Source organism: Dromaius novaehollandiae, chromosome 1 (assembly GCF_036370855.1).
Source record: "Dromaius novaehollandiae isolate bDroNov1 chromosome 1, bDroNov1.hap1, whole genome shotgun sequence".
Taxonomy (NCBI): Eukaryota; Metazoa; Chordata; class Aves; order Casuariiformes; family Dromaiidae; genus Dromaius; species Dromaius novaehollandiae.
In genome coordinates this window covers 138,093,768-138,117,820 of record NC_088098.1, presented here as the reverse complement: position 1 = coordinate 138,117,820, position 24,053 = coordinate 138,093,768, and the positions used below count along the sequence as shown (strand labels likewise).

Below are 24,053 nucleotides of genomic sequence, written 5' to 3'. Positions count from 1 at the left end.
GATACTGGATAGGCATTTGGAGCTGAGTGGAAAAAAAACATGCATCTTGCAATTATGTTAAATTCAATGTCTTTTTAATACCCGGCATGCCAACCAGCTGTGCTAAGTCAAATGAGTAATTCACATAACCACAGAAGAAAATTATCATGTGAATAATATTGATAGCATTTTTTAAGCTTGGGAACATTTCTGTTTCAAAAATGACAAAGAAACAGAACAACAACAAAACCCACAAACTACAAATCTATCAGACTATCCTTGAATAGTCTTCAAGACCAACCCTCAAGCATCAGATGGTAATGTTTCAAAGGAAAACAAAGATGCAGAGTTTAGGCAGCTTTGAAAGAAATGGGACATGGCCTGAAATAAGTCCAAGCCCCACACAGCAAGGAGAGGTGGAGGAGGAACGGTGAGGTAGATTAGAAGATACCTGAAATCTCATGATTTAGTTCACAGACAAGGGAGAAAAAGAAAACTAGCATTGTACCATCAGGGAAAGCTGCCGTTAGCCTTTCATTTGTAAAAACAGCACAGACTGGGAGCCTCAGTGAGTGTTTTGAATACAGAAGTATCGAATGCAAAGATGACTTTTTTCAAACAAAACAGATAAAAGAGTGGCAAAGCTGGAAGGTGAGGAAAAGCAAACAAAACTAAAAAGTAGGATGAGAGGCTCAGACTTTAGGATAAGGACTCAGAGGAATTGGAGTGTCTTTGCAGCATTTAATTCTGTGAGCTGTCCTAGTGGAATAGCCCATTTTGCAAGCAGGACAGGAACGAAAGTGACTAGAAATGATTCCAGTATTAGGGAAAAACTCACACTTTTTTTCCATGAAAAGGACTGAACTAGGGGTAGGGGCAGTGGCAGGTATGTGTTCAGATTGAAAGGTGTAGGGAACTTCAAGATCTGTGATGTATCACAGCAGTACCACCAGCAATCACGGACTACTGAATGGTGATTCTCACAAATATTTTTGAAGAGATGCAAGATCTTTTTTTTACTCATTATAAAGTTTTGCTTTTTCCAGGATTCAGTGAGAAAGCAAATTATTCTACAGTGATATGGAATCTTTGATTTTCATAGCCAAACCCTTATATACTTTAACCCCCTTATACAATAAACATCTGACCAGGTGGAAGTGAGAAGAGAGAAAATTTGTATTCTAAAAATCATTTAATTTATTACTCTCATTATTTCAAAGATTGTGTGAAATTCTACACAAGAAAAAAATCTTTTACGTTTATGCATCTGAGCAAGGTACATGTCAGAGCATTAAACCAAAAACTTGTTTTATTTCTGGCTGCTGGATCAGGTAATATGAAAGCTAGGCACCTTCTTATTACAATCTATCTACTATCTTTAGGTTTCAATTTGGAAAAAAAAGAGAGAAACATTGCAGCTGTTTAGAAATATTTTAATACGACCTCGAGTCCTCCAGTGGCTAAAGCAGCCATCATAATGAATTCAAGCATTTGAGTACAGGCATTTTTCTCTCTTCCACACTTTTATTTGGAACAAGAGAAGAAATGAAATGAAGATGGAAACAAAGAATAAAAGATAATAGAAAGTATAAAATGATCAATAGAAAAACAGCAAGGGCTAGATTGCCTTGGATCCAACTTGAGATATCCTGTGTTCTTTGCTGTAAAAATGAATAGATATTTGCATTTAAGTGCATGCATGTGCATGTGCTAGTGAGCTTGTCCAAGGCTGTAATTTCAAAGGTATGCTATTCTCCAGTCTCCGTAGATTGCGTAGGTCCATTAGGCTCAGGACTAAAGAAACAGGAGAAAGGGAAAGAAAAATATTTTAATATGAAGTAAAAAGAAAAGGTTTTTTTTTACTTAAATATTTGTTTCTTATCTGGCATTCACTGCTGCCATGCTAGACTAAACCTGCCAGTTTCACAGCAAGGGAAACCATTTAGCCTTCATGATTATTATCTTCTCTAGATACAGCTCACCTTGATGGATTGTGACAACATCACTCTGACCTCAGAAGACAATTTCCAAAGATAAAACACCATCAGCCCAATAGAAGAATTTTTTAGGTCACTGTAGATAGCAAAGAAATAGAGTTATAGATGAAAAAATTACAAACTTAGTTTTATTAAGACTTTTTATTATGTAAGGAAGATTCACCCAAAACAGCATATATATATAATCTCAGTATTTCAGTCTTGATACTTAGACCCCTACACAGCTCTTTTAACAAAAGCACACAGAAAGTATGAAAAGTAAAATTTTAAATTATTTCATTTTTAATTGAGTAAAAAATCTCTGGTTATAGAAACAATGGAGATGATGTTCTTAAAAGAATCAAAAAATATGAAAATAAACTGAGGTGCAACTTTGAATCATCTTTTTTCATTCAACATTTTTTTTAACCCAGAAAATGTAGATGCTACCACAGTTTGAACAGGTTAACAGGTAAGCAGCAGCATCTGTGCTTGTTTCTTAGATGCATTTCATGGATGCACTGAGGTCTTATGTACTAAGTAAGAAAACACAACTGATTATTCTGGAATATACGGTAATTAATTTTGAAACACACATTGACTTCTGATTTTTCTGTGCAAACACTTCATCGATATCTGATAGTCCTATCGGCAGCCTGTTATTTTTAATGGGTTGCAATCTTGGTTATATTAGAATAGTCTTGATAGCTTTAACCTGTAACCTTATTAGAATAGTCTTGCATCAGTCTGTCACCTTAAGCTTTTCAATTATTTTCAGTCTCAGATAAGCTTGACTAAAAGACTTCATCTTCTTGTTCATGTAGTCATTTAAGATGGAATCAAAATCAATCCTTCATTAAGATCTGTTGAACAAGTCCAATGCTGCTAGCAAAATTCAAAGCTACATCTCTATAAGATGTGAATCAGATGCTTAATGGGAATATCTTGTGATTAGCAATGTCTTCTTATTTGCAAATGTATGAAAGGAAAATTAATTTAGTAGACCCTTATCAGGTTAAACAAGCAAATCAAAAGACTATTACGGGGCATATTCATCATTCTTTCTAAATGCTAAAACAACCAATAGAAAAAACACAAAAACCATTTAAGGAAAATCCTAGAAATAATACCATGCATGCAGATTTTGAGAGCAATGGGCAGATCTGAACCTTCTCAAAGCTCATAGTTGTTCAGATACTGATTTTAGCATCTCTTTCATATCAGTCTAAATGGAGGTGAAGATACTGAATATGTGTTTATGAATCTAACAGTAAAATAAAAAAGTTTTGTACAGATTATTTTTAACTGTATTTACCTTTGAAAATGTGGGATTAACTAGACACTTCTTATTCATTTTATTAGTTATTCTCCTGCCACTTTTGCACCAAAAAGCCTCACTCTAAATTTATGGGATGCATCTTTTGGTACAGTCAAAAGAAAGGAAAGTTGGTTGTTGCTTCTGTTTATTTTTACAAGAAACTCCAGTTGGGATTTTTTGCATTAGCACACAGGATGGAATTTATCAGACCAAATGGAGATGTCCACATTTGAGCTAATTATTTCAATTTCACTTTATAGTCAATAGAAGGACAAGCGGCATTCCTGGGCTGTAATTCATCTCATCTTAATGAAGAGATCTGAGAGAGGCCAGATAAACTGATCACTAGAAATACTCTTTCTCTTCAAAATGCTTCTTTCTCTCCATTGACTAAATGGGAGCTGGAGGGGGATGGGGAGGCTAGTGCAAAAACACAAGTCTAGTTTGTAAATGTGTAAAGGTTGATGAGATGAATCCTACCACTAATTGCAGTATGCAATTTTGCATTTGCAGGAATTTCCCTGTGCTATAGTCCAGCATTATTTGAATAGGCAAATTGAAATTTTTGGCTGCAGCTCAGTTTTTGGAGAATTTTCAGATCTAGGAAGACAAGGAAAAAAAGACATTACTGTGAAGGTTACATACTGTAGGAAAGAATTTTTTCTTTGTCTCAAAGTCTGAACTATGTAATGTTCATTGGTGTTACCATAGGCATCACATGCACATCTGTTCTGCCTTGCACACTTATATTACAGTTCACAGAAGAAATTATCAATTTTACTGCTGTGGATAACTTTAAAAGGAGAGAAAGCATAAAAATCAAAACAAAAGAAGAAAGCAGGATTTGTGAGTAAAATTTTCCATGTTGTTACAGGCCATTACACAGGCGTCACTTCCTGTGTTCAGCATACATTACATTTGGGAGATTAAATATTGAAGTTATGCAGACCTAAACATAGGTTAGGTGCAACCCTTAAATAACTCTACTGACTTCAAGAATTCAAATAATTCTCTGATTGTAGGGCCTCACCTGGAACACTGTTTCAGCTCATATGCTGAAGTGTCCTTGGATAAGTCCACAAGGCCCATTTCATTAGAAAATAACTAAGTTTAAGTGCTCTCCAGCCCATTCTTTTGTATTTCAGTCAGAAGTAGCATCTGCTGTTAGTCATTAGCTGTGGTAAACATCTCATCACAGTTGTCTTTTTAGTAAAAGCTGGGACAAAAATGCACCGAACACTTCGGCCTTCTAGCCATTACCTACCAAGAGCTTTCCCCCTCCTGGAGGCATGGACCTTGATAATATCTTGCTAATTGAACCTCATTTCATATGAATATAAGTAGCTTCATAATACTGCTGTTTGGCTCCACGAAGTCAGATTCTGCTACATTTACTTTCACCGAATGTTCCTTTTAAGCCATATTATCTCAATTAGGTGGAGGGTGCTTACATAAGCCCAGATTTCGCTTGTGTATTTAATTCCTTTAAGAAGCTTACTTTGTTTGTTGACTTTAGTTTACCTCAACATTTCTTATTACCAATTTCTGTACTGGGGGACACAGTTATTTCCCCCCAATCCCAAAGCTGGCAGGCCACAGGCATCTAGGTGCAGACGGTGCAGAATTGGGCTTCCCTGTGGCAAGCAGCGGCTGCATGCCCACGTCTCCAGCGCGCCGGGCTGCGCACTGGGCAGAAGCCCTGACAGACACCATCAAAAATGCTTGTGTTTGGCCTCATCCATCCTCAGTTTCACATCACGAGGGACATTCAGCCACTTTCTCCCTGACCTAACTCCAGAAAGGGGTTTTAGAGAGCCTCCTTTCAAAAACTTGAAGCACAGGGCAGGCCCCAAGCTGCCGTTCAGCAAAGAGGAGCCGTGTCTGAAATACCCGCCCTGCTCTGCCGAAGGCCTCGCACCCAGGCCCATGCTCAGCGCAGCTCCGTGACAAGGCATTGCCTAGCCGCTGCATTGCACAGCGACACTGGAGCCTCACGCCCTATAAGAAAACCCAGTTATTGCCACAGGATGAGGAACACGGACTGGGATTTCGTCCTGGGCTCCATCTGGGTGCTGCAGCCAGCCTGGCCCCGTGGCCCCTGAGCAATGCCCCTGACCAACAGTGCAGGCCTCGGGAGGGAGCCAGCTTCCCGCCTGGGCACGAAATGCTGTGGAGGTTGCAGGAGCCTCACTGCTCTGGTTTGTTTTGTTCTCCAAATATTGCTGCTACTGGAAAAGTATTTCTGGCCCCTCACGCTTGAGGGCTGCTATTCAGAGCGCTGGTCTTTGGGTGGCATGCCCGAATCTAAGCTCTTGACAGGTGTCAAAAATCACGCACCCAACCTAGAGTGGAAAACAACCAGTGTGTTCTCATCCCTAGGGAAAGAAAAGAACCAAACAATGCAAAGAGTTTAAGCAAATTCCTCCTAACCGAAAGCGCAGAGAAATGCCATCTTCAAGGTATGCCTTAAAAGTTAAAAAAAAAAAATAGTAACCATTTTTAAAACAATATTTGGGTGTGAATTCCAGAGAGAGGAAAAGTCTCCTTTTTCACCTGTCAAAGCTGAGCACCTTTGCTAAAATTGGCTGTTTGATATTGCAAAAAGATAAAAATGGACTGTCCAAAAAAAAAGTCCAAAATGAAGACCAAATGGAGAAGACCAACATCCTTCATTCTATATGCAAACTCCCAGCCAGACAACAATAACCATGGAGTCCCAATGTCACCTAATGTCACCTAGTTAGGATGATGCCACAGCTTGCATCAGCCCCCTTGACCCTTGAATTTGAGGAACACCCTGAATGAGAGCAATCTAGAGACTGCTTGTCTACAAAAATGTTGAAACCTCCTGGCTAGAAAACAAAATTGTCCTGGTTACTATTGCAACCATGTGTATTTCATAACAGTTGAAGACCCCTGACTGGGGACTGAATTAACAAGAAAAAAAAACTCAAACAAATAAGCCTGCAAGTAAAGATGTTACTCTTGTCATATCCTCTGTTGCTAGCTTGATTAGGCAGGACTTGCCTGTTTCGGGAAATCTGTTCATGTCCCAGTGTCAGAGGATGTGTACAGAAAGTCACTGTGTTATCAGGGCTGAGCAAGAGCGATGTAGGAGTAGGGCTCATAACACTGTGCCCTGTGTTTCTCACTACTCGCATGAGGTCCCTGTGGTAGCTCTTCTGGGAGTAAGGAACAACCCCACCCTGGAAACACTCAACAAGAAAAGTTTTGACCCATGGTGTATCCCTCTGCTGCTGCTGCAGACAAGTTACCACCATCTCATCAACATTATCGAAAGCAGAGGGTGGATTTCACATCAGCCGAAGTTGAGGCATGGAGCCCAGGCCCCTCTGAAGTCAGTAGCAACTGTGCCATTGATTTTAGAAGTGCAGGACTTTAATCTTTATCTATCCTTAAGCATGTCTCAAGCAGTGAGTGTACTGTGTCATATCCAAAGTTTAAAAAGATGCTGTGAATCCTGGCATGTAGTTTGCATAAACTCATTTAAATTCAAAGTTCAAATGAATAGCTAGCTTAGAGCGGTGCGTTGTATGGTAATAATAATTATTTATGTGACAAATTTCAAGTTACGAAGTGTAAACATTTTTGCTTGAGAACTGTGATGAAATGCTAGTATTTTATAACAGTGTTGTTTCTTTTACCACCATCTGACTTGGAAGCAGTTAATGGAATTTGTTCAAACTTCTCTGGGTAAAAATTGAATCCGAGCAGATATTAAACCATAAAAGTGCATCTATCAAAACCTAGAGGTAGCCTTGAGACAAGTTCTTTCACAACCTGCCCTCCAGCTTTCTCCAGCCAGGTCAAATGTTAATTAATTATTTAAAAACTGAGCAGTGGTGGAGCAGAGAACAGAGGATGTGTGCATGTGCAGGAACTCGTTATCAGAGATATTAGGATAGGAAGCCAAAAAAACTCAAATAAATACTGTTGGTGACCATCCTGATTTTGCTGCAGACAGACTTTATGATCTTGAATAACTTAAGTAGAAAAAATTAACAGGCTTAAAAATAGATTTTTTTCAGTCAGTGCATAAACATCCAAGTCTCATCAGAGATTTGGGAATGCCTGTTAAGATACATGTGAAGGAAAGCAATACTAAATAAATAGTGTGACCTCTCTACATTCAGTTGCACTGGATTATTTCCTTACTTTACAAAACTGTATTTACAAAGGATTCGATGACCTTTTATTAAGCAAGGTACAGCATGTAAATGATGTAATTTTATTTACTGAAAATTCCATTCAAAATGCAAGAAAAGATATGTGCCTAGTAGAAATGGATGTGGGAAAAATACTTTATTCTATAGAAACGTTTTAAGCAATGCAAAAGAAAAGGGAAGCACGGCATTCAAAAATAGTTCTTGTTGCATTTAATTTCCCACAGAATACTTCTTAGACAAACGGCTGGGGTCATAACCTAAATTGTTCAAAACTATTCAGCAAATTAATCTGCGAATTTATTTAGAAGTAGATCAGGTTCTCTCTTACAGTACTAGGCTTTGAAACTGCACAATAGGTTTTGCATGGGAGGCATGAAACGGATGCTGGCAGTCAGTTTATTTGCTTATGCTGGGGACAGGAGCAAGAAGAGAAATGCTGCAACCGTTTACTCTGCATAAAATAACTTAATCACATCCATTATGTCTGTGAGACTGAATCAAATCACAAAACTTTTAATGCTGGTGAACTGCTAGCTATTCTCTCCAGGATTAAGGGGAGACATTAATGATAGTAACATTTTATAATGCTCTTAATTTAACAACTTAAAAAATAATTCAAAGGTCAATAAGAATTACCTCCTGTAACACCTAGAGGCAAATTAGATTGAAATTGTTGTGTGTGATTCATGTTTTTTTCATTAACGTCTTCAATCTCCTGTAAATTCTGTACAGATGTAAAAGCTGTGGGTGATCATTCGATATATCAGCAAAACATCTCAGATGGGAATTTAAACAGTAAAACCATCTTAGCGTGCTTTCCCTGCAATATTATGTTGCTCTCTCAGGCTGGGAAGTGCAGACAATTCAGTAAGTGGTCCCATACCTGGCCAAGAAAGGGGCTTTGGGGGCTAAGCCATGTCATTTTACTGCTTCATCTCTTACAACTGTCAGTTTTATTCTGCCAAATTTTCTGCTGTTAAAGTATCACTGCTAAAAATACTATTTTATGAAAATCTTTTAATTCCAATCTTCAAAGGCATGTATATTTTCCCTTCTGAGATTCCAGGGCCTCTTTTTCTTTCTTTCTTTTTTTTTTTTCTCCTGTGGTGTAATTATGAGGCAGAAATATAGTAAAAAAATACAGAAAAACAGAAAAAACAAGATAGACTTTCCCCCCACCCCATCACACTTTATTTTCTTGGAGGAATAGAAAGAATCAGAAGAGGTACATTTCCTTATTGAGATGGGAAGGGGGGAAGGTTTGCTTTCTAATTCTGAAATTCAAAGGAGTGTGCACATTTTCTTTGTTCCAACAGTGAAAATGCACACAAGCATGCATCAGTATCTCTAAGGCTCAGTTAATATTTGCAAAAAAGTAGCAAATTCACGGTCTGCACCATTGGTTACCATTTTGGTAAGAAAAGTGTTCAAGTTTTAGACTCACCAAACATGACTGACTGGGAGGAAAGTACACTTGTCTTTATATTTCCCATATTTCCTATCTATCTAACCACTTTGGCTATAACCATGACACGCTCCCTAGAGTTCCTCCTGTGACAGCTGTTCCATTTTACACAGCATGCTTGAACAGAAAACTGTAGCGTCATGGATGGGACACTACATCATCTCCATCCTTATGTAATGTTATTTACATAATGAATTTGCTCCATTTGCATGTAAATTTTTCCCCTCCTATCCCATAGGGTATGTCACTTGGAGGCATAGCTCTGGCTTTTTCCATAATATGCTAGACAAATCACATTCTGGAATACTTGTGTTCTCCGCTCTCTTTATCAGGAGCCAGAAATGGTAGGGTCATTTCAAATTTTATTGGTGAACATAAGGGCACAGATGAGGGCTTCAGAAACAGTACTACAGAGTAGGAAAGAACTTAACTTGGTTGTCAGAGCCCAGCTGGAATTTGTCAGATCTGAAATTAATAAACATTCGGAAACTTGTGAGAGAAGCAGACTAGATTCTTAAGAACCTGTTATGCTGAAGAAGAGATGCAGCAGAGTGCATTCTGTATGTCTGTCACTGATTGCAGATAAAACTCACAGTTGATTGACAGGTAAAATTTTCACTGCTTTTTCTGCTTATTCTGCAAATAAAGTGGCTCATATTTCACTTACTACGATAAATTAGTTTGCTGACGAATTTTGCCTTTAATGATCCCTTCAATCTCTCAGAAACAGGCATAATTTGACCTGCCAAATCTCTGTGACTGGAGAAGATATATAAAACAGACAACTTTAAAGGGCTTAGTCATGCAAGGCTTTCTGTTATATTGTAATCTGAGCAAATGGTCTGCAAGACGTTTCTGAGAATTACAGATTCTTTTTTTCCTTGAAACCTAGGAACGTAGGTTTCAGCAGTGTTTCTCTTTCCATTTTTGGTTCCATTTTTCTCTTCATGTATTTTCCTTTGTTTTTGTTTTTTTTAAAATTCCTTTTCTGTCTCTGCTCTATTTTTCAAGGTTAACAGAACTACTTAAATATTACTCTTTTTTTCTGCTAAACATAATGTGAACTTAATACTGCATTAATCTGAAATGACCTTCAGAGCATATAACAGCTAAGAAGTTTGAAACGGGCCTAAATGTATGCTCTTTTTCTTGGATATCATCCAGAGTTTTATCATCTGAATCCTAAATATTGCTTGTTTTTACAGTATCACAAACTACAGTACCAGAACATCACAGAATGACAATGAAATACAATGAAATTGGGCATTCTAATTTGATTGCAGTCTAATTTTATTTATATATATATATATAAATAATCAGATTTAAATATTTGCACAAAATAAAAATAGTTAGGATGATACAGTGCCTGAAACTGCCTTTGGAAAACCACTGAAGAACTTTGAACTTCTCTGTGGTTCCCAACAAGCTAAATTAAGCTACTCCCAGCAGGAAAATTGGATTGACATTTTTCTGTCTTAATCTGAGCCCATTTCTGGATACAGGCCTTAGGCCTGCTTGCAGACTAACAATAACCAATAATATTTGGTTCTTATCGATTCCAGAAGCTCTTGAAGGCTTTATAAATGTCAATCTGATAATATTAGAATGTTTGCAAAGGGTAAAAAGGAAATACAAGTTAGACTCCTTTCTTGATAGGCCCTCTGCCCCATTTCAGAGTTCATGCCTAGCCTCTGTGTACTTCATCTCTATAGAAGGGAGCTAAATGGCAGCATTTCCATATACCTTTTGCCCAGTCCCCTTTTGCCAGGTGGTCTGGTGACTGCAGAGAGAGTGGGCAGGTTGTGCAGGAGAAGGAAGGGAAGAGGCATGCATCACCTTCCCCTACTTTTAAGGATATCAGGGAAAATAAGTAATACCACGTGGAACTACAACTATTCTTCAGCATCCTAAGGATTCCCTGTCCTTGTTCTGCAAAGACAAAACCTTGAAGTAAAGCAAGCAGATTCACAGAGCTGTGTGGTGGCTGTCATCTTCCAAACCTTTTTCAGGATCTGTAAAATGCAGGGACCAATTCCTCCTCATAGAAAGGCAAGGCAATTAGCAGCCTCAGCTGAAAGAGTAAAAGAAAATAGGCATGTGTCCCTCTCATAAGAACACAAGTGCACACTCCCTAATGAGACAATTGTTCTGTGTACATCCATTTGAGGAAATGTTGCATTTGATTTTCTTTCTAGGGGAAGGGGAGATTTGAAGAGCTTAGCCTTCAAAGCCATGTAACTTTTTGCATGAAATTCCATATTTACTCCAGAAGAAAATCATGAAATTCAGGTTCAGATATCTATGCCGTATTCTACGAAGTGCTTAGATTATAGTCTTTTGTGAATTATTTATGGGTCTCAAAAGTCTGCTGTGAAACTATAATTTTTAATTTTTATATTCATAGTTGAATACAGGCAAGCTAATATGGTTTTATAATTTAATATCTTCATAGTTAATTGAAGGGGACGAAGACATCAGCTAACAGATAATGTCCATAATGCACAGTTTTTGTACTAAAAATAAGAGGAAAACAGTGTCCCAGTCCCAAAGACCTTGCACTCAAGAATTTAGCTCTGAAACTGTGAAAAGGGGAAATACTTCCAAAGCATTACATAAGATTGCAATTTATTAATATATTATTTTAAGGAAAACAGATCATGCAATGCCTCGGTGAATTCACATGTATAGTCACCTTCATCTTCCCTGTTCCTCTTCCTGAGTGAATTCTGCCCGAAGCTGAAATGCAGTATCAATGCAGCTGAGATCAGACCCAGACTAGAATACAGAGCACCTGGATGTTATGTGAACGGAAAGTGATAAAATGGAGGTAAAAACACACCTTCTGTGAAAGTGAGAATAATTGAGAATATAAAGACATGCACAAAATCCTCGGAGTGGCTAGTACATTGCCGGATCTTCCCAAAGCAACTTAAAGCCTGACTTTTCCATTACACAGTTGTAATTAATTCCAGCCAACCCAGTACTTCCACTGGGGTTTTTCATGGAATAACATACAGGACTGTAATGTGTTTTCTCTTAAATTGCAAGTAGAGATTATGTTCTGCCTTTTACAAGAATGTTCAACCCAAACAATAAGAATACTAGGGCGGAAATGTATAAAGTCATCTTACACGGAAGAAAACCATTTAAAGTTTGTTTTTGTTCTGTTCATTAGGAAGAGGAGAAAGACTGACAAATGAAATCAGATCAGTTAGTTATTGGAACTGTATTAGTCTTGATGGCAGGAAATTAAAGCTTGTGGTACCCAAGCAATTATGCTCAGGTCTAGAGAAAAAAAAAAAAATCAATCCTTTTCTCCATAGTACTGAAAATCTATAGTAAGCCTAGCTGAAATTTATTATTTTTATACCTAGAGAAACAGACCAGACTTAGCAGCACGTTTTTTTTATCCTCACTACTGACCTTTGTTTGTTGGAGAGAACTGCCTGTATTTTTCGCATCCTGGGCAAACCTGTAGGGAACAAATAAACCTTAGGGGATTCTCCCCCCTGCAAAATGAAGTCTTGGGGTTACTGCAGTCTACTGTTAAGAGGCGCTCGTGATTTAAGTAATTCTGAAGCACCTGTCACTGACAGAGCACTTACATGCAGAATATTAATCCTATAATAAATGGAAAATCTAAATTAATGGACCAATTTTAATTTCTTACCACAGAGATCCCCTGCCCCGTGCTGCACAGGTAAGCAGAACTACTGGAAATGGGTAAAAGATTCCTAATGAAATGCAGAATAGTGACAAAAGATTTCTTTTCTAAACAAACTCCTTCAGATGCTTTTAGGCCAAGAATCATTTCAAGGGGTGGCAACGAGGACCTCTAATCTTCAAGCTGCTGGAAAAAGGTGTTTTGGCCTCTTGTACATGTAAGGCTTGCCACAACTTCACCTTTATTGTCATTAGGTTTTGTCAGGTAGGGACGAGTCAGGTCATAGGAACACCTTGGGTTTTCCACATGGAAGAAATATTTTTAGATTATGATTTAATGTGAAACCTAGTTGGAATCTGTAAGTATAATGAGTTTCTAGTACAGGCAGGTTAATAGGTATCAGAGGAAATGGTTTCTGAGAAGAGGAAAGGGATGGTTCCCCTCAGGTATCTAGCATACCCAGCTCTGGACTGTCTTCAAAAGCAATCAGCATTTTTTCACAGTCATACAATCATACATGTTTTAAGGGAACTTGGTAGGTCATCCAGTCCAATCTCCTCTTCAAAGTAGGTCCAGTTAGTTTGGGTTGCTCAGGCACTTGCTGAGTTTTGAATATCTCCACGGCTGAAGATTTCATAGCTTCTCTGTTGACCTGTTCAAGTGTCTGACCACCCTCCAGGGGAAAAGTTTCTCCTGTCTTTAATCAGAATTCCCCATGTTCCAGCTTGCATCCATTGTCTCTTGTCCTATCACCATGCACCTTTGAGAAGAGTCTGGCTATTTTCTCTATAATCATTAGGTAGTTGTAGACAGCACAGCAAGATCCCTGGTCTTAAGTCTAAACAAGCCCAAATCTCTCAGCCTCAGCTCTAATCAGCTTGGTGACCCTCTGCTGGACTCATTCCAGGGTGCCAATGTCTTTCTTGTACTGGAGAGCCCAAAGCTGGGCACAGCCCTCTGGATGGGGTCTCACAGGTGCTGCATGGGGGGAGGGGATCACCTCCCTTGAACTGCTGGCAACACTCTTGCTAACGCAGCCCAGGATGCTGTTGGCCTTTGCCCCAAAGGTGCATTGCTGGCTCATGTTCAACTTGGTGTCCACCAGATCCCCAAGTCCTTTTCTGCAATGCTGCTTTCTCACCCATTGGCCCAGAGTGAGACTTTGCACTTGTCTTTGTTGAGCTTCATGAAGTTCCTGTCAGCCCATTTCTACAGCCTGTTGAGGTCCTTCTGAATAGCAGCCCTGCCCTCTAGTATATCGACCACTACTCCCACTTGGTATTATTTGTGAACTTCCCAAGTGTGCACTTCTGTCCCCTTGTTCAGGTTGTTAATAAGGAAATTAAACAGTATTGATCCAACTATTGATCTCTGAGAGACACAAATCGTAACCAGCTGCCAGCTGGACTGTGTACTGTTGATCACAACACTTTGAGCCTGATGAGCCAGCCAGTTTTCCACCCAACTTATCATCTGCTTCTGTAGTCCACATGTCACTAATTTGGCTATAAGGATACTAGGATACTAGGAATTTTTACATTTGGCTATTTGCATTTGCCATTCTTCTCCCCCACTCCCTTTTCTGTTTCTTCTGTGAAGAGCAATCCTTTTTGACTACTGAAAATAAACTGTCATCCAGAATCCCACTTACCTCCAGACACTGAACAAAGATGTCTAATATTGCCTTTGGCTCCCTTGAGAGTCAGTGGAGATAGGGACTTCCAGAGCTAAATCAGCTTGTCAAAATCTGAATTAACTCCAGGAGAGTTTTCCTTTCTTGGTAAGCAATTGAGCTTCTATTTCCCTTTTTCTGACCCTTTCTATGCCCTTTAACTCTTTTGATTTTAACCCTATATTAATCTTTTATATTGACTCCTTCATATTTATGGATGCATGGCTATGTGCCTTGCATGATTTCTCTTTGATTCTCAGGTTGTTAAAAAACTCTTGGTACAGCCACAGTGATTTCTTATGCTGCTTTCTGTCTTCCGTCAGAGCAGTTTGCTGTTGTCCATTTAAGGCCCTTTTCAGTTACTGCTACCTTCCTGGCAGCCGTCATTTAAATTAAGTTCCCAGAAGACTCCCTCTGCCAGATCCTTGAGTTTGTTACAGTTTGCTTTATTTTTATTCTAATCCTCTGACACCTACCTCTCCTTATAATAATGAAGTCTTCTCATTCGCTTTCCCCAAGCTTGCTTCCCACTTCTATATTTTCAGTCATTTTCTGGGGACAACAATATCAAAAATAGCCACTTCACCAGTAGCAGCTTCTAGATTTTGGGGAAGGTGGGTCGGGGTGGGGAATCATTGCCCTAAAAGCTTACTGGGCTAGCTGTCTGTGCATATACTAGGAGATCTAGGCACATCTAAGAGTACCACTGATCTTTGGAGCATGATCCTTTGTGCTAATAAACTGTTAGAATGTTCCCTGATGTAAGCTTGGCCCTTCCAAATACTGCTTTCCTCAAGTGTTTCTTGGGGACAGTTCAGCAGGTAGCCACTGTGGGGCTTGTTCCACTAGGCAGTCTGCAGTTTGCATACAGACACTGTTTTGGAAAATGAGAGATTTTTTTACTTTGTTACATGCCACTTTGCCCTGGTACCAAGGAACATTCTTGGATATGTTTAATTTGCTAGTATAGATGATGCTTCCGAATCCTGTACATTTGCTTTTCCAGTATATTTGAAGACTCTGTGTACCACTAGGTTCTGTCTTCTGTAGAGTTCTGCTGACAGTTTGAAAAGTCCCTCCTCCTTCTCCTGATTCATACTTTGCAGATTTTTGTGGTTTAACAGACCTGCATCTCATCTCTTGAACTCATCTTCTTGAACTTCACAGAAAGTATACACGTTCTTGACATGAACATTGGCAGTCTTTCTATTGTGTCTTGCATTTTTGCTCCTCAGTTAACAGGGCACACCTAAGTCTTTCCTAAAAGGAGCTTTAACCATCAAAACCTTGACTTCCGCCTTTACCTTTTCTTAGTCATAATGGTGGCCGTGACCTGTCCAGGCTTAATGAAGTTTCTCCCTTCCTACCCATAGCTAACAAGATTAAGTTAACCAATGACCAAAACAGGTTCCAAGACACAATGCTGGAAGGACAAAAGGAACTGAAGAGCATCTGATGACTATGATACTGGTATCTCAAGAGAGAGCTGAGTCCACAACACCTCAGAGGTAAGTTGAACACAAGTTATTCAATGAGTTAATTGGTTTAAATATTTGAAATGATGTGTTCTTTGTGGCTTTAACTATAAATATTGTTGACTTTTCATTGAGAAAAAAAGATAAGCTATTGAAAATGGTACTTTCAAATGCTACAGTATTTCAGATATGGTAAATCTGTGAACAGAGTTCTACAGAAGATATGTCAGGTTAAGCAGATGCAATTAAAGCCTTATCACCAAATAAAGATGACCCTTAAGATTTTTATAAGAATATAATGCAACAACATAAGAAAAGCTATAGTGGGTCAGATCAAATCTGACCCAGATATCTGTTATTCTGCCTCTGACCACACCCAAAAGCAAGTGCCTGTGGTTGTGAAAGTATGGTATGTTAAAAAGAGTGCAGTCTCAGAGCATGACCTCTTCTCTTTTTTGCTTCTCATTTCTTCCCTTTTGCCAGTCAAAAATGTCCATGCAGAATGGTATTCTTTTGGAAAATGTGGTTTAACAGAATTAAGACACTGCATGGAGAGGTGTTGATTTAGTGGAAGATTAGAGTGGAGAACAAGCAGACAGTCTGGCAGGCTGGATGGAGTCCTAAGGCTCCCAGAGATAGAACCAAGATGCATAAAAGGCAAACTAAAACTTTCCAAATCAGCCTGAAGCAGAATTCACAGGCATTTGACTTGCAAAATAAATTTTTAAGAAGTCTTTAATCTTTTATCTTGAACTAGGCTATTTTTTCTCCATTTTTTAAAAAGGGAGAGAAAACAGTTTTATAGACAACTTTGGTTTTTGACTTTGAGACCTTGAAAGGATGATGTGTATTGATCTGCTCCCTCTTTCCACCTCAGTTTGCTGATATACTTCTTTTTCCATTAGTGTAGTTCCTATTGCTTGTGTTTTGTGAAGTAACCCTTTGATAAAATCTTGTTTACATACAGACATTATAAAGTAATATTTAGTTCCAAGATTAGCCTGCTTTCTTGTGTTTACCTACTTATACAAGTGATAACACAGAAGATGATGAAGACTGGCTGTTGACTAACTGGGGGAATCAAAGGTAAAAGCCCTGTTATTCGAAGTGAAAAATGAGCTTTCAAGGAAGAAGATTATGAGCTAATGTTCCTTTCGAACTCCAATGGGCAAATCACGGTAGAAAGAAAAAAAAGGGTGAAAAGGAATTAAAGTAAGAGATAAAATAGGAACTGAAAGTTCTACAAACACTTGAAAAAAGATTTAAAACAAGAAAGGAATTAAAACAACATATGAATGTTTTCCTAGAAAGAGTTGAGATATGACCTGCTGGTAGGAACTAAATCTTTGTGCAAAAAAAAAAAATGTTTCATGATTCACTTGGAAACCCAAATTGGAGGATCTCAGTCTAAACTGTTAGGACTAAACAAGGGGAATCAGGTTGCTTTTTACTGAGTAAATGACTTCCTTCAGCTTGGAGCTTCCTAGCAGGGATAAATTTCACCAAAAGCTTGAGGAACTGTGATGTCATCTTTAGAAGAAAGCAAATGTGTAACAAAGCTGGCTGGACAAGAAAAAATTAATACATGGCAGGTTTTAAGTTTTTTTAATTTTTTCTACTGTATGAGAATCCACTACTGGTTCATCATGAGAAACCACTTCAACAGTTAGCCAAGGGTAATGTAACAGTTGAAAAGAGATGTTGCAGCAAAAAATGAAAAAAACCCTTCAACAGAACCCTTCCATAACGGACATAAAAGCTAGTAATTACAGTCTGAAAGAAGCACTGACACATTGAACACAAAGTCATGAGTATATGATGGCTTAATATGGAAAAGTCTAAATGATCAGGAATCGTTATTGCATAACCCATGAGAAACTCCTAGCAGCAATAAAATCCAGAATAGTAGTAGCATTATAGAAAAAAAGACTTTAAAAGGATCTTAAGAAAACACCTAGTGTGGCCCCTTTCCCCATAGCAATATCTACAGTACCTACAAAAAATCTTCAATAGATCATTTTTGCCACTATAATGTGGCAGACAATTTGTGCTCAGGACAAACCATGTATCACAGGTATAGCTTTTTAGATATGAGAACTGTGAAAGGCAGCTTATAAGCCATTTGGGGAAACTGCATTATGATGTGACATACATTCATTCATTCTGTTATAACTACAAGAATAAGGAAGTGATTTCTTACTGCATTTGGGACCTCAAAGCTGAGATTAGAAAAACAGTGACAAATTTTCCAGGGAAAGAAAGTTTCTCGGCACCAAGAGATATTTTCTGTTGTTCAGTTAAAGGCAGTCTAAGTGAGAATCTGTAAGAGAGGAAAGAGAACATCACTAGGGAGATAAGGATAGGGTTAAGAACAGTTAAGGCCACTGATGTGAAAACGTCCTGACATAAAAAGCATACAGTGAATAGTTAATATAACTTGTAGTTTGAAAATTATTTCTTTTCTCCCCACTGCTAGTGCATCATATTAGATACCATTTGTTAGGTCATGGGTAGAACTGAGAAAGGGGTGTTATGATGAGGATAAGGAGAAATTTATGAAATGCTTGACTTAGCATCTTTGTTCAGAATAAATGTATGAAGAGCATTAAGCTTCTTTATAGAATAAAGTAGATGAAACAATAGGAGCTGTATGTCCTCACAAAGAAAAGTGGAGCTAAGTGATCAAAGAGATTTTATGAGCAGCTGAATAGTATATGATAGAGCAGTGGATCTGAAAGAGAAGCAGCAGCTGAAATATGCAATTTTCAGAAAATATCTGGAGGTAATATTAGAAACAATCAGGGAAACTGGAAGCCAAAGATCAAAGTAGGGAAGCAATGGGGCTTTGGAAGACAGCTGGGAGTACAACAGAGATGACTGGAGATATGTGGAAGTTGGGAACATCTGGGGCAATTTGGGAGGAGTAGGGGGCCAGGATCACGAAGAACATGCTAGGTTATTGGGAGGTAGGAAGAGCTATAGAGGTCTGATGACCTTATGCCTTCTTGGAGGCATTATTCATTTAACATGTTTTTCTATATTTATATTCACAGGATAGAACAAGTTTTGGAAGAACTAGATCAGCATTTGAAGGTAACAGAAGCATAGGTCACAAAATGTAGAGATAATAGATTTGGACAGGTGTGACTGTAATATTGTCAGCTGCTGCTATTCTGTATCAAGGCCTTCAGCATTTGCTGTTTAATCTTCAAGCCAAAGCCCTTGGAGACAAATGATTAGAGGCAAATATTAGCTTTCATTTTTTAAAGAAGATTCTGAGAAAATCTTGAAATCATGACCCAAATGTACACTAACAGTTAAAAATCCACAAGACAAATAAAAATATCCTGCAACTGTTTATTTTAAATCTCAGATTTTCAGGATTAACTCTTTTGAGACCTGAGCCATGATTTGTTAACATTTGACAATGAAATGATGTAACTGAGGGCAAAAATTGGCCAATGGAATCTTTTGCAAACTATGACTGTGAAAGGAAGTAATGAAACAGTTTGCTATTCAGGTTGTATTTCTGGGGACCCAACAGGGATTTTGTCTGTGTTTTTTTAAATGGCTGGATTTTGTAGGGTTTTTTTTTCCCCCAACTGGAATAAAGATATTTTGTAATTTGGAAAAAAAAAAAAAAAACAGAAGTAATTATGATACAAAAACTACAAAACCCGTATGTTACGTTGCGTGATCTTTTTTCAGAGTGTAACAGCTTTTCATACGGGAACTGACAGGAGATCGCAGAGTGAGCTATATGGGAAGATTTGCAAAACTGTGTACCAGAAATAAAACTAAGATGGGTGAAAACATCACAGTTTTCTGTAAACTAGAATCCCAGGTAGTTTGATTTCTGATTCTGATATTTTAAGTTCTGTTGTTTTTATTTTGCTCTTATACATTTGCTTGAAGGGCTTTCTGCTGCAGCAGCAGAATTACATATGCTTTCTCAGTTCCAGTTGACTGGTAATTGATGCACCTGCAAGTCTTTACTATGGCTAACCTGAACAATATTTGCTAGCATCTAGTTACCAGGAAATAGCATTTTCTTGTTCTCTGCTGATCAAAGGTCAAAAAAAAAAAACAAAACAAAAAAACCCAACTCCCAGAACCAAAGAAAATACCTGATATTACATCAGGTAACACTACTTCTACCAACAACATGATGATAAAAGGAAGACATCAAGTTTTACTTTCTACTGTTAGGTAGGTAGTTACCTTATAGTTCTCATTTATTTATTTTTGATTTTTGCTCTAAAACAGTGCAAAGCAAACACTCAGCTTCAAGCAGTGATGACATCAGTTTTTGAATTCTGGTCCACTATTTTAGTCTGTTACAATCACAGAAAAGGTAGCCATACTGTGCATGTCAGCCAGAACATTTCTTTTGTACATCAGCCTCCACAGATAGTTTAATTGACTGCTGTTTATATGTTGTAGCTATAGGATGAACAGTAATTAGCACAAGAATCTTAGTGTGTTTTTGCTAATCACGCTGAAAAGAAGTGTTTGAATATCCAGTTAAGTCAGCAAGTATATAACTTCCATGTGACAAGAGTTTTAACTAAATACCCTGGAAAAAAGAAAGCAGATAAGGATATGCACCAAGTGAGCTAGGTCACTGTATACTGTAAGGCTGAGTGCTGCTAAACCTACAAATAAAACCCAGCAATTCAGATCTATTAATAAATGTAAAAAAAAATCATTTTTAACTTAAAAGAATTCTAATTTCATATATTTAGCCTCTGATTTCTGGAAACTAAGCTAAAAATCTCTTAGGGATTTTTTTTTTTGCTTCTATTGCTTTTTTCCTCAGAATTTATTTAAAAAAAAAAAAAAGGTTTTGTGAAGATGATTTGACTTTGACAAAGACTGAGTGGGTTGAATGTGAGATGCCAGTAGACCCCTGCCCAGGAAGTATATTTTCCTGCCAGCTCACTTTTCCAGCTTCTTGGTAGCCTCTCCTCAACAGTTTGCTTGGCTGGCTGATATGGAGATTTCTGTGCTTGCAGCTTCTTCAGTCAGTCAGAGATGTCCAGCTCTGGGCAGCTCAACTTCTTTTCTTGTCTTTTGCAGACTATTTCAAATGTTCTGGTGTTGGTTTGAGTCCAGAGTGAAGGTTGGTTTTCCTTTATTTTATTATTTTGAAGTTAAATTACCCTTTTCTGCCTGTCACGGCTTTTAGTTTTGATAATCCCTGGGTCATATCTGTGAGTATTCTTTTTCGCACATTAGAAATGTGCAATCTTAACAAAAGCTGAAATCTCCTGTCACGGAAGTTGAATGATTTTAGAAAAACGACAGCTGTTAAAAAGCACAATGAAATCCCAACAGCTGGCAAAACTAGTAGTTGCAGGTAACCAAGAACAAAACGTGGCCTACAAAATTAGTTGTTGAAGACAAGGTATGAACTGGAAAAAACACAGGTTTGACTTTCAAATGCTATCAGCTTTAGAGTGTTGACAATTAATGCCTTTTTTATTGCATAGAGAGAAAATATAAAAAAAGTGCAGAAGGGTGAAGGAGCCATATAAAAACATCTCATATGTTGAGGTTTTGGCAAGGTATCAAATACTGAAATAGATTCTGACATTACACTGTGGTAATTCATAATACTTACTGTTCTCATTCTTGTCCACAAGCTGTGTCCTCTGGTTATATTGTATCTGCAGTGATACAAAATTTAGCAAGAAGTATCCATGACCTGTGGAAATATCTGGCTGGCTGGCTGAGATCACAGACAACAGGAGCACGAGCAACCAAAGCTATTAATCCATAACTCCCTAACTCAAACTATCTATTACTCAACTCTAGGCCAAAACATTCAGTTTTGGAAATAAATTTTTTTTTTGATGGAGAAATTTCTGTTCTAAAGAAAGTTCTTTTTCAAGAAAAGTTTGCTTTGTTGAAAATCTAGTATTCAGCTGAAAAAGCACTTTGATAGGATCTTCTGACCAGCTCTAAAACTGTCAGTAAATCTGGACTATGGAACACTGGAGTTTAACTGATCATGAATAATCCCACTGATAGAGCATTAGTAAGCAACTGTTCAAGACCCTGCTCCTCTAAGGAAAAGCTTGGAAAACACTGAAAAACTCTTCAGTCATTTACCCAATGCAATTTTTATTATTTTTATATATAAGCCTACAATTACTCTAGCTAAAAACTAAAACTTTTTTGTCTTTGTTCAATTTTCTGACGGTAATTTGTAAGCAGAGCCAATTTCTAAGCAACATTAAAGAAAAATAATGGAAAATGCATGGTATATATAGAAACGACTGCAGGTTATTCAGGGACAGCTGCAGTAGCTAAAACTACTTAGATATCCACGTAATTAAGTATATACCTAGCTATAGCTGTTTTCAGTGATTGCTTTCAAGGTGACAGTGTCACCTGAACGATAAATACCCACACACCTAAACAGCGTGTTGAGAGCTGCCATTTGTGCATCTCTAGGAGGCACGAAAGGGAAGCAGAGGCAGGGCTGTGCCTGTCTGAGGGAAAACCTAGCCTAAGGCTCACTGCTCCAACCCAGGACCTGAGCGCTTTCCTCAGAGCGGGCACGGACCGCGCCTTGGCAAGGGGGCTGGGCCGGGCAGGGCTGACAGGGCAAGGAGCAGGCGCTGTGGGTGCTGCCTGCGTCCCGGCCCGGCCCGGCTCTGCCGCCTCCTAACGTCGCCTCTCGGCCACCTAAGGGCCCCCCGCGCTACCTGCGCCCCTAACGGCCCCCCGTCAACGGCCGCCCCCGGCGCCCCGCCCCTCCCCCCTCCTCCCGGCGGGGAGGGGGCGGGCCCGCAGCGCCGCTTATTTGACCCCGCGCCGTGGTGGCCGCGCTCTCTTTCGTCCTCGCTAGCGCCTCGAGCCCTGCCCGCTCTTGCCCCCGCCTCACCCGCCATGCCCAACATCGTGCTCTTCAGCGGCAGCTCGCACCAGGACCTGTCCCAGCGCGTGGCGGACCGGCTCGGGCTAGACCTGGGCAAGGTGGTGACCAAGAAATTCAGCAACCAGGAGACCAGGTGCGTGGGCGGGGCGGGGACGGGAGATGGGGGCGCGCGCGGGGCGGCAGCAGCTGCGACGGACACGGCTTCGAGCCGCCGGGTCCCCTCCTCTGCCCCCGCCCCACCTCCGCCTAGCGCGGGCGGAGGGGCGGTGCTAGCGGGGGCCGTTACCTGCGCTCGCGCCCGGGTGGCGTCACGGGTTCGCCCTCGCCACACCCCCGCCGGCCCTGAGACCGGGGCCGCGGTCGGCGCCCCCGCGGCACCGCCCGCCGCCCCACGAACCGCCCCCTCCCCACCCCGCGCCCTGCCGCTCCCAAACGGCAGCCCGGACATCTCCCGGGGCCTCTCCCGTGTCCTGTGCCGCGGTCTGCCTTAAAAAAACCAAGTAAATAAATAAAAATAGGCGTGAGGCACTTAACGTTTCTGTAGCGCGTTTGCCCAACGCCGGCGACACGCCTAGGGGCTCCGCTGGGAAAAGAGGCAGGGCGGGCACAGCCGATAGCACTGCGGTCAGGCCGGTGGCCCTGCCGATAGGTGTCCGCGCACACACGCCCACACACACGCCCCCCACACACCCCTCGCCTGCCGGTTTTGTGCTGTATTTCAGGGGCACACCCGTCTCTTTTAGGGCCCCGGCAGCCCTGTCTCGGGGCAGGGGCGGCCGACTGGGCTGGCCCTAGCACCGCTGTCAGAGGTGGCAGTGGCGATGCCGCTCGATGCAGGGCTCGTGTCCAGCACAAAATGTGCAGCACGCCGAGGACACGAGCAGTTTGCTCACTATGAATACGTATATCCCACTTTGGTAACACTCTGTGTTAGGCTTGGATGAGAAAAGCACTGCTAACCTGCACCTGTTAAGATGGGGTGCAGCCAGGTGGTGCAGCGTGGTCCCCATGGGTGTGCTGACCTGTCCCGCAGCATTTGTTACTGCCTCTGGGGCCTCCGAGCGCCTCTAGACACTGCTCCTCCCTGCTGCCAACAAAATGGGTCTGTGGGGCAAAATGCTGTGCTGGAGCCGTCTTGGCTCGCTGTGACTGCAAGGAGCGAGGGGTGCTCCCATGAGCAGGTGCCGGTAGCAGGGGAGAGTGCCAAATTGCACTGAGGATGGTGACCTCTTTCAGTGGGATTTGTGAAAGGCAGTCAGTCCACAATGAGATTTATCAGACTGTTCAGGAACAGTTAACTTCAGGGTTGATCAGCTGTGGCAGAGCCTTCTTAAATTAAAGATGTGATCCTTTTGATTTTATGAAATACAGTACATTATGAAGTTTCATAAGTAGGTCTGTATGTGAGTGCATATAAGAATAGGATGTTAA

General features: G+C 40.0%; 1 protein-coding gene and 1 long non-coding RNA gene across 5 annotated transcripts in view; one reads left to right on the top strand and one right to left on the bottom strand.

The window, feature by feature from the left end:
- Window positions 1–864: 864 nt before the first annotated feature.
- Window positions 865–22,748, bottom strand: LOC135324312 (uncharacterized). 2 transcript variants are annotated; one of them, XR_010385679.1, is made up of 6 exons: window positions 22,629–22,748; window positions 21,360–21,405; window positions 17,937–18,056; window positions 12,349–12,397; window positions 11,618–11,716; window positions 10,198–10,996 (listed from the first exon to the last, which is right to left on the bottom strand). It is a non-coding gene; the product is annotated as an uncharacterized LOC135324312 (long non-coding RNA). The 2 variants fall into 2 exon arrangements; XR_010385680.1 differs by lacking the exons at window positions 10,198–10,996; window positions 11,618–11,716; window positions 12,349–12,397 and adding exons at window positions 865–1,773; window positions 1,962–2,052.
- The window catches only part of PRPS2 (phosphoribosyl pyrophosphate synthetase 2), a 28,197-nt gene continuing 26,700 nt past the window's right edge, over window positions 22,557–24,053 (top strand). Inside the window, exon 1 of one of the 3 annotated variants that reach the window (XM_026117296.2) lies at window positions 22,557–22,755. In XM_026117296.2, the coding sequence (XP_025973081.1) occupies window positions 22,634–22,755 (122 nt within the window). In that variant the 5' untranslated portion in view covers window positions 22,557–22,633. The remainder of the gene's footprint in view (window positions 22,756–24,053) is intronic. The other 2 variants (XM_026117278.2, XM_026117287.2) reach the window with 2 other exon arrangements.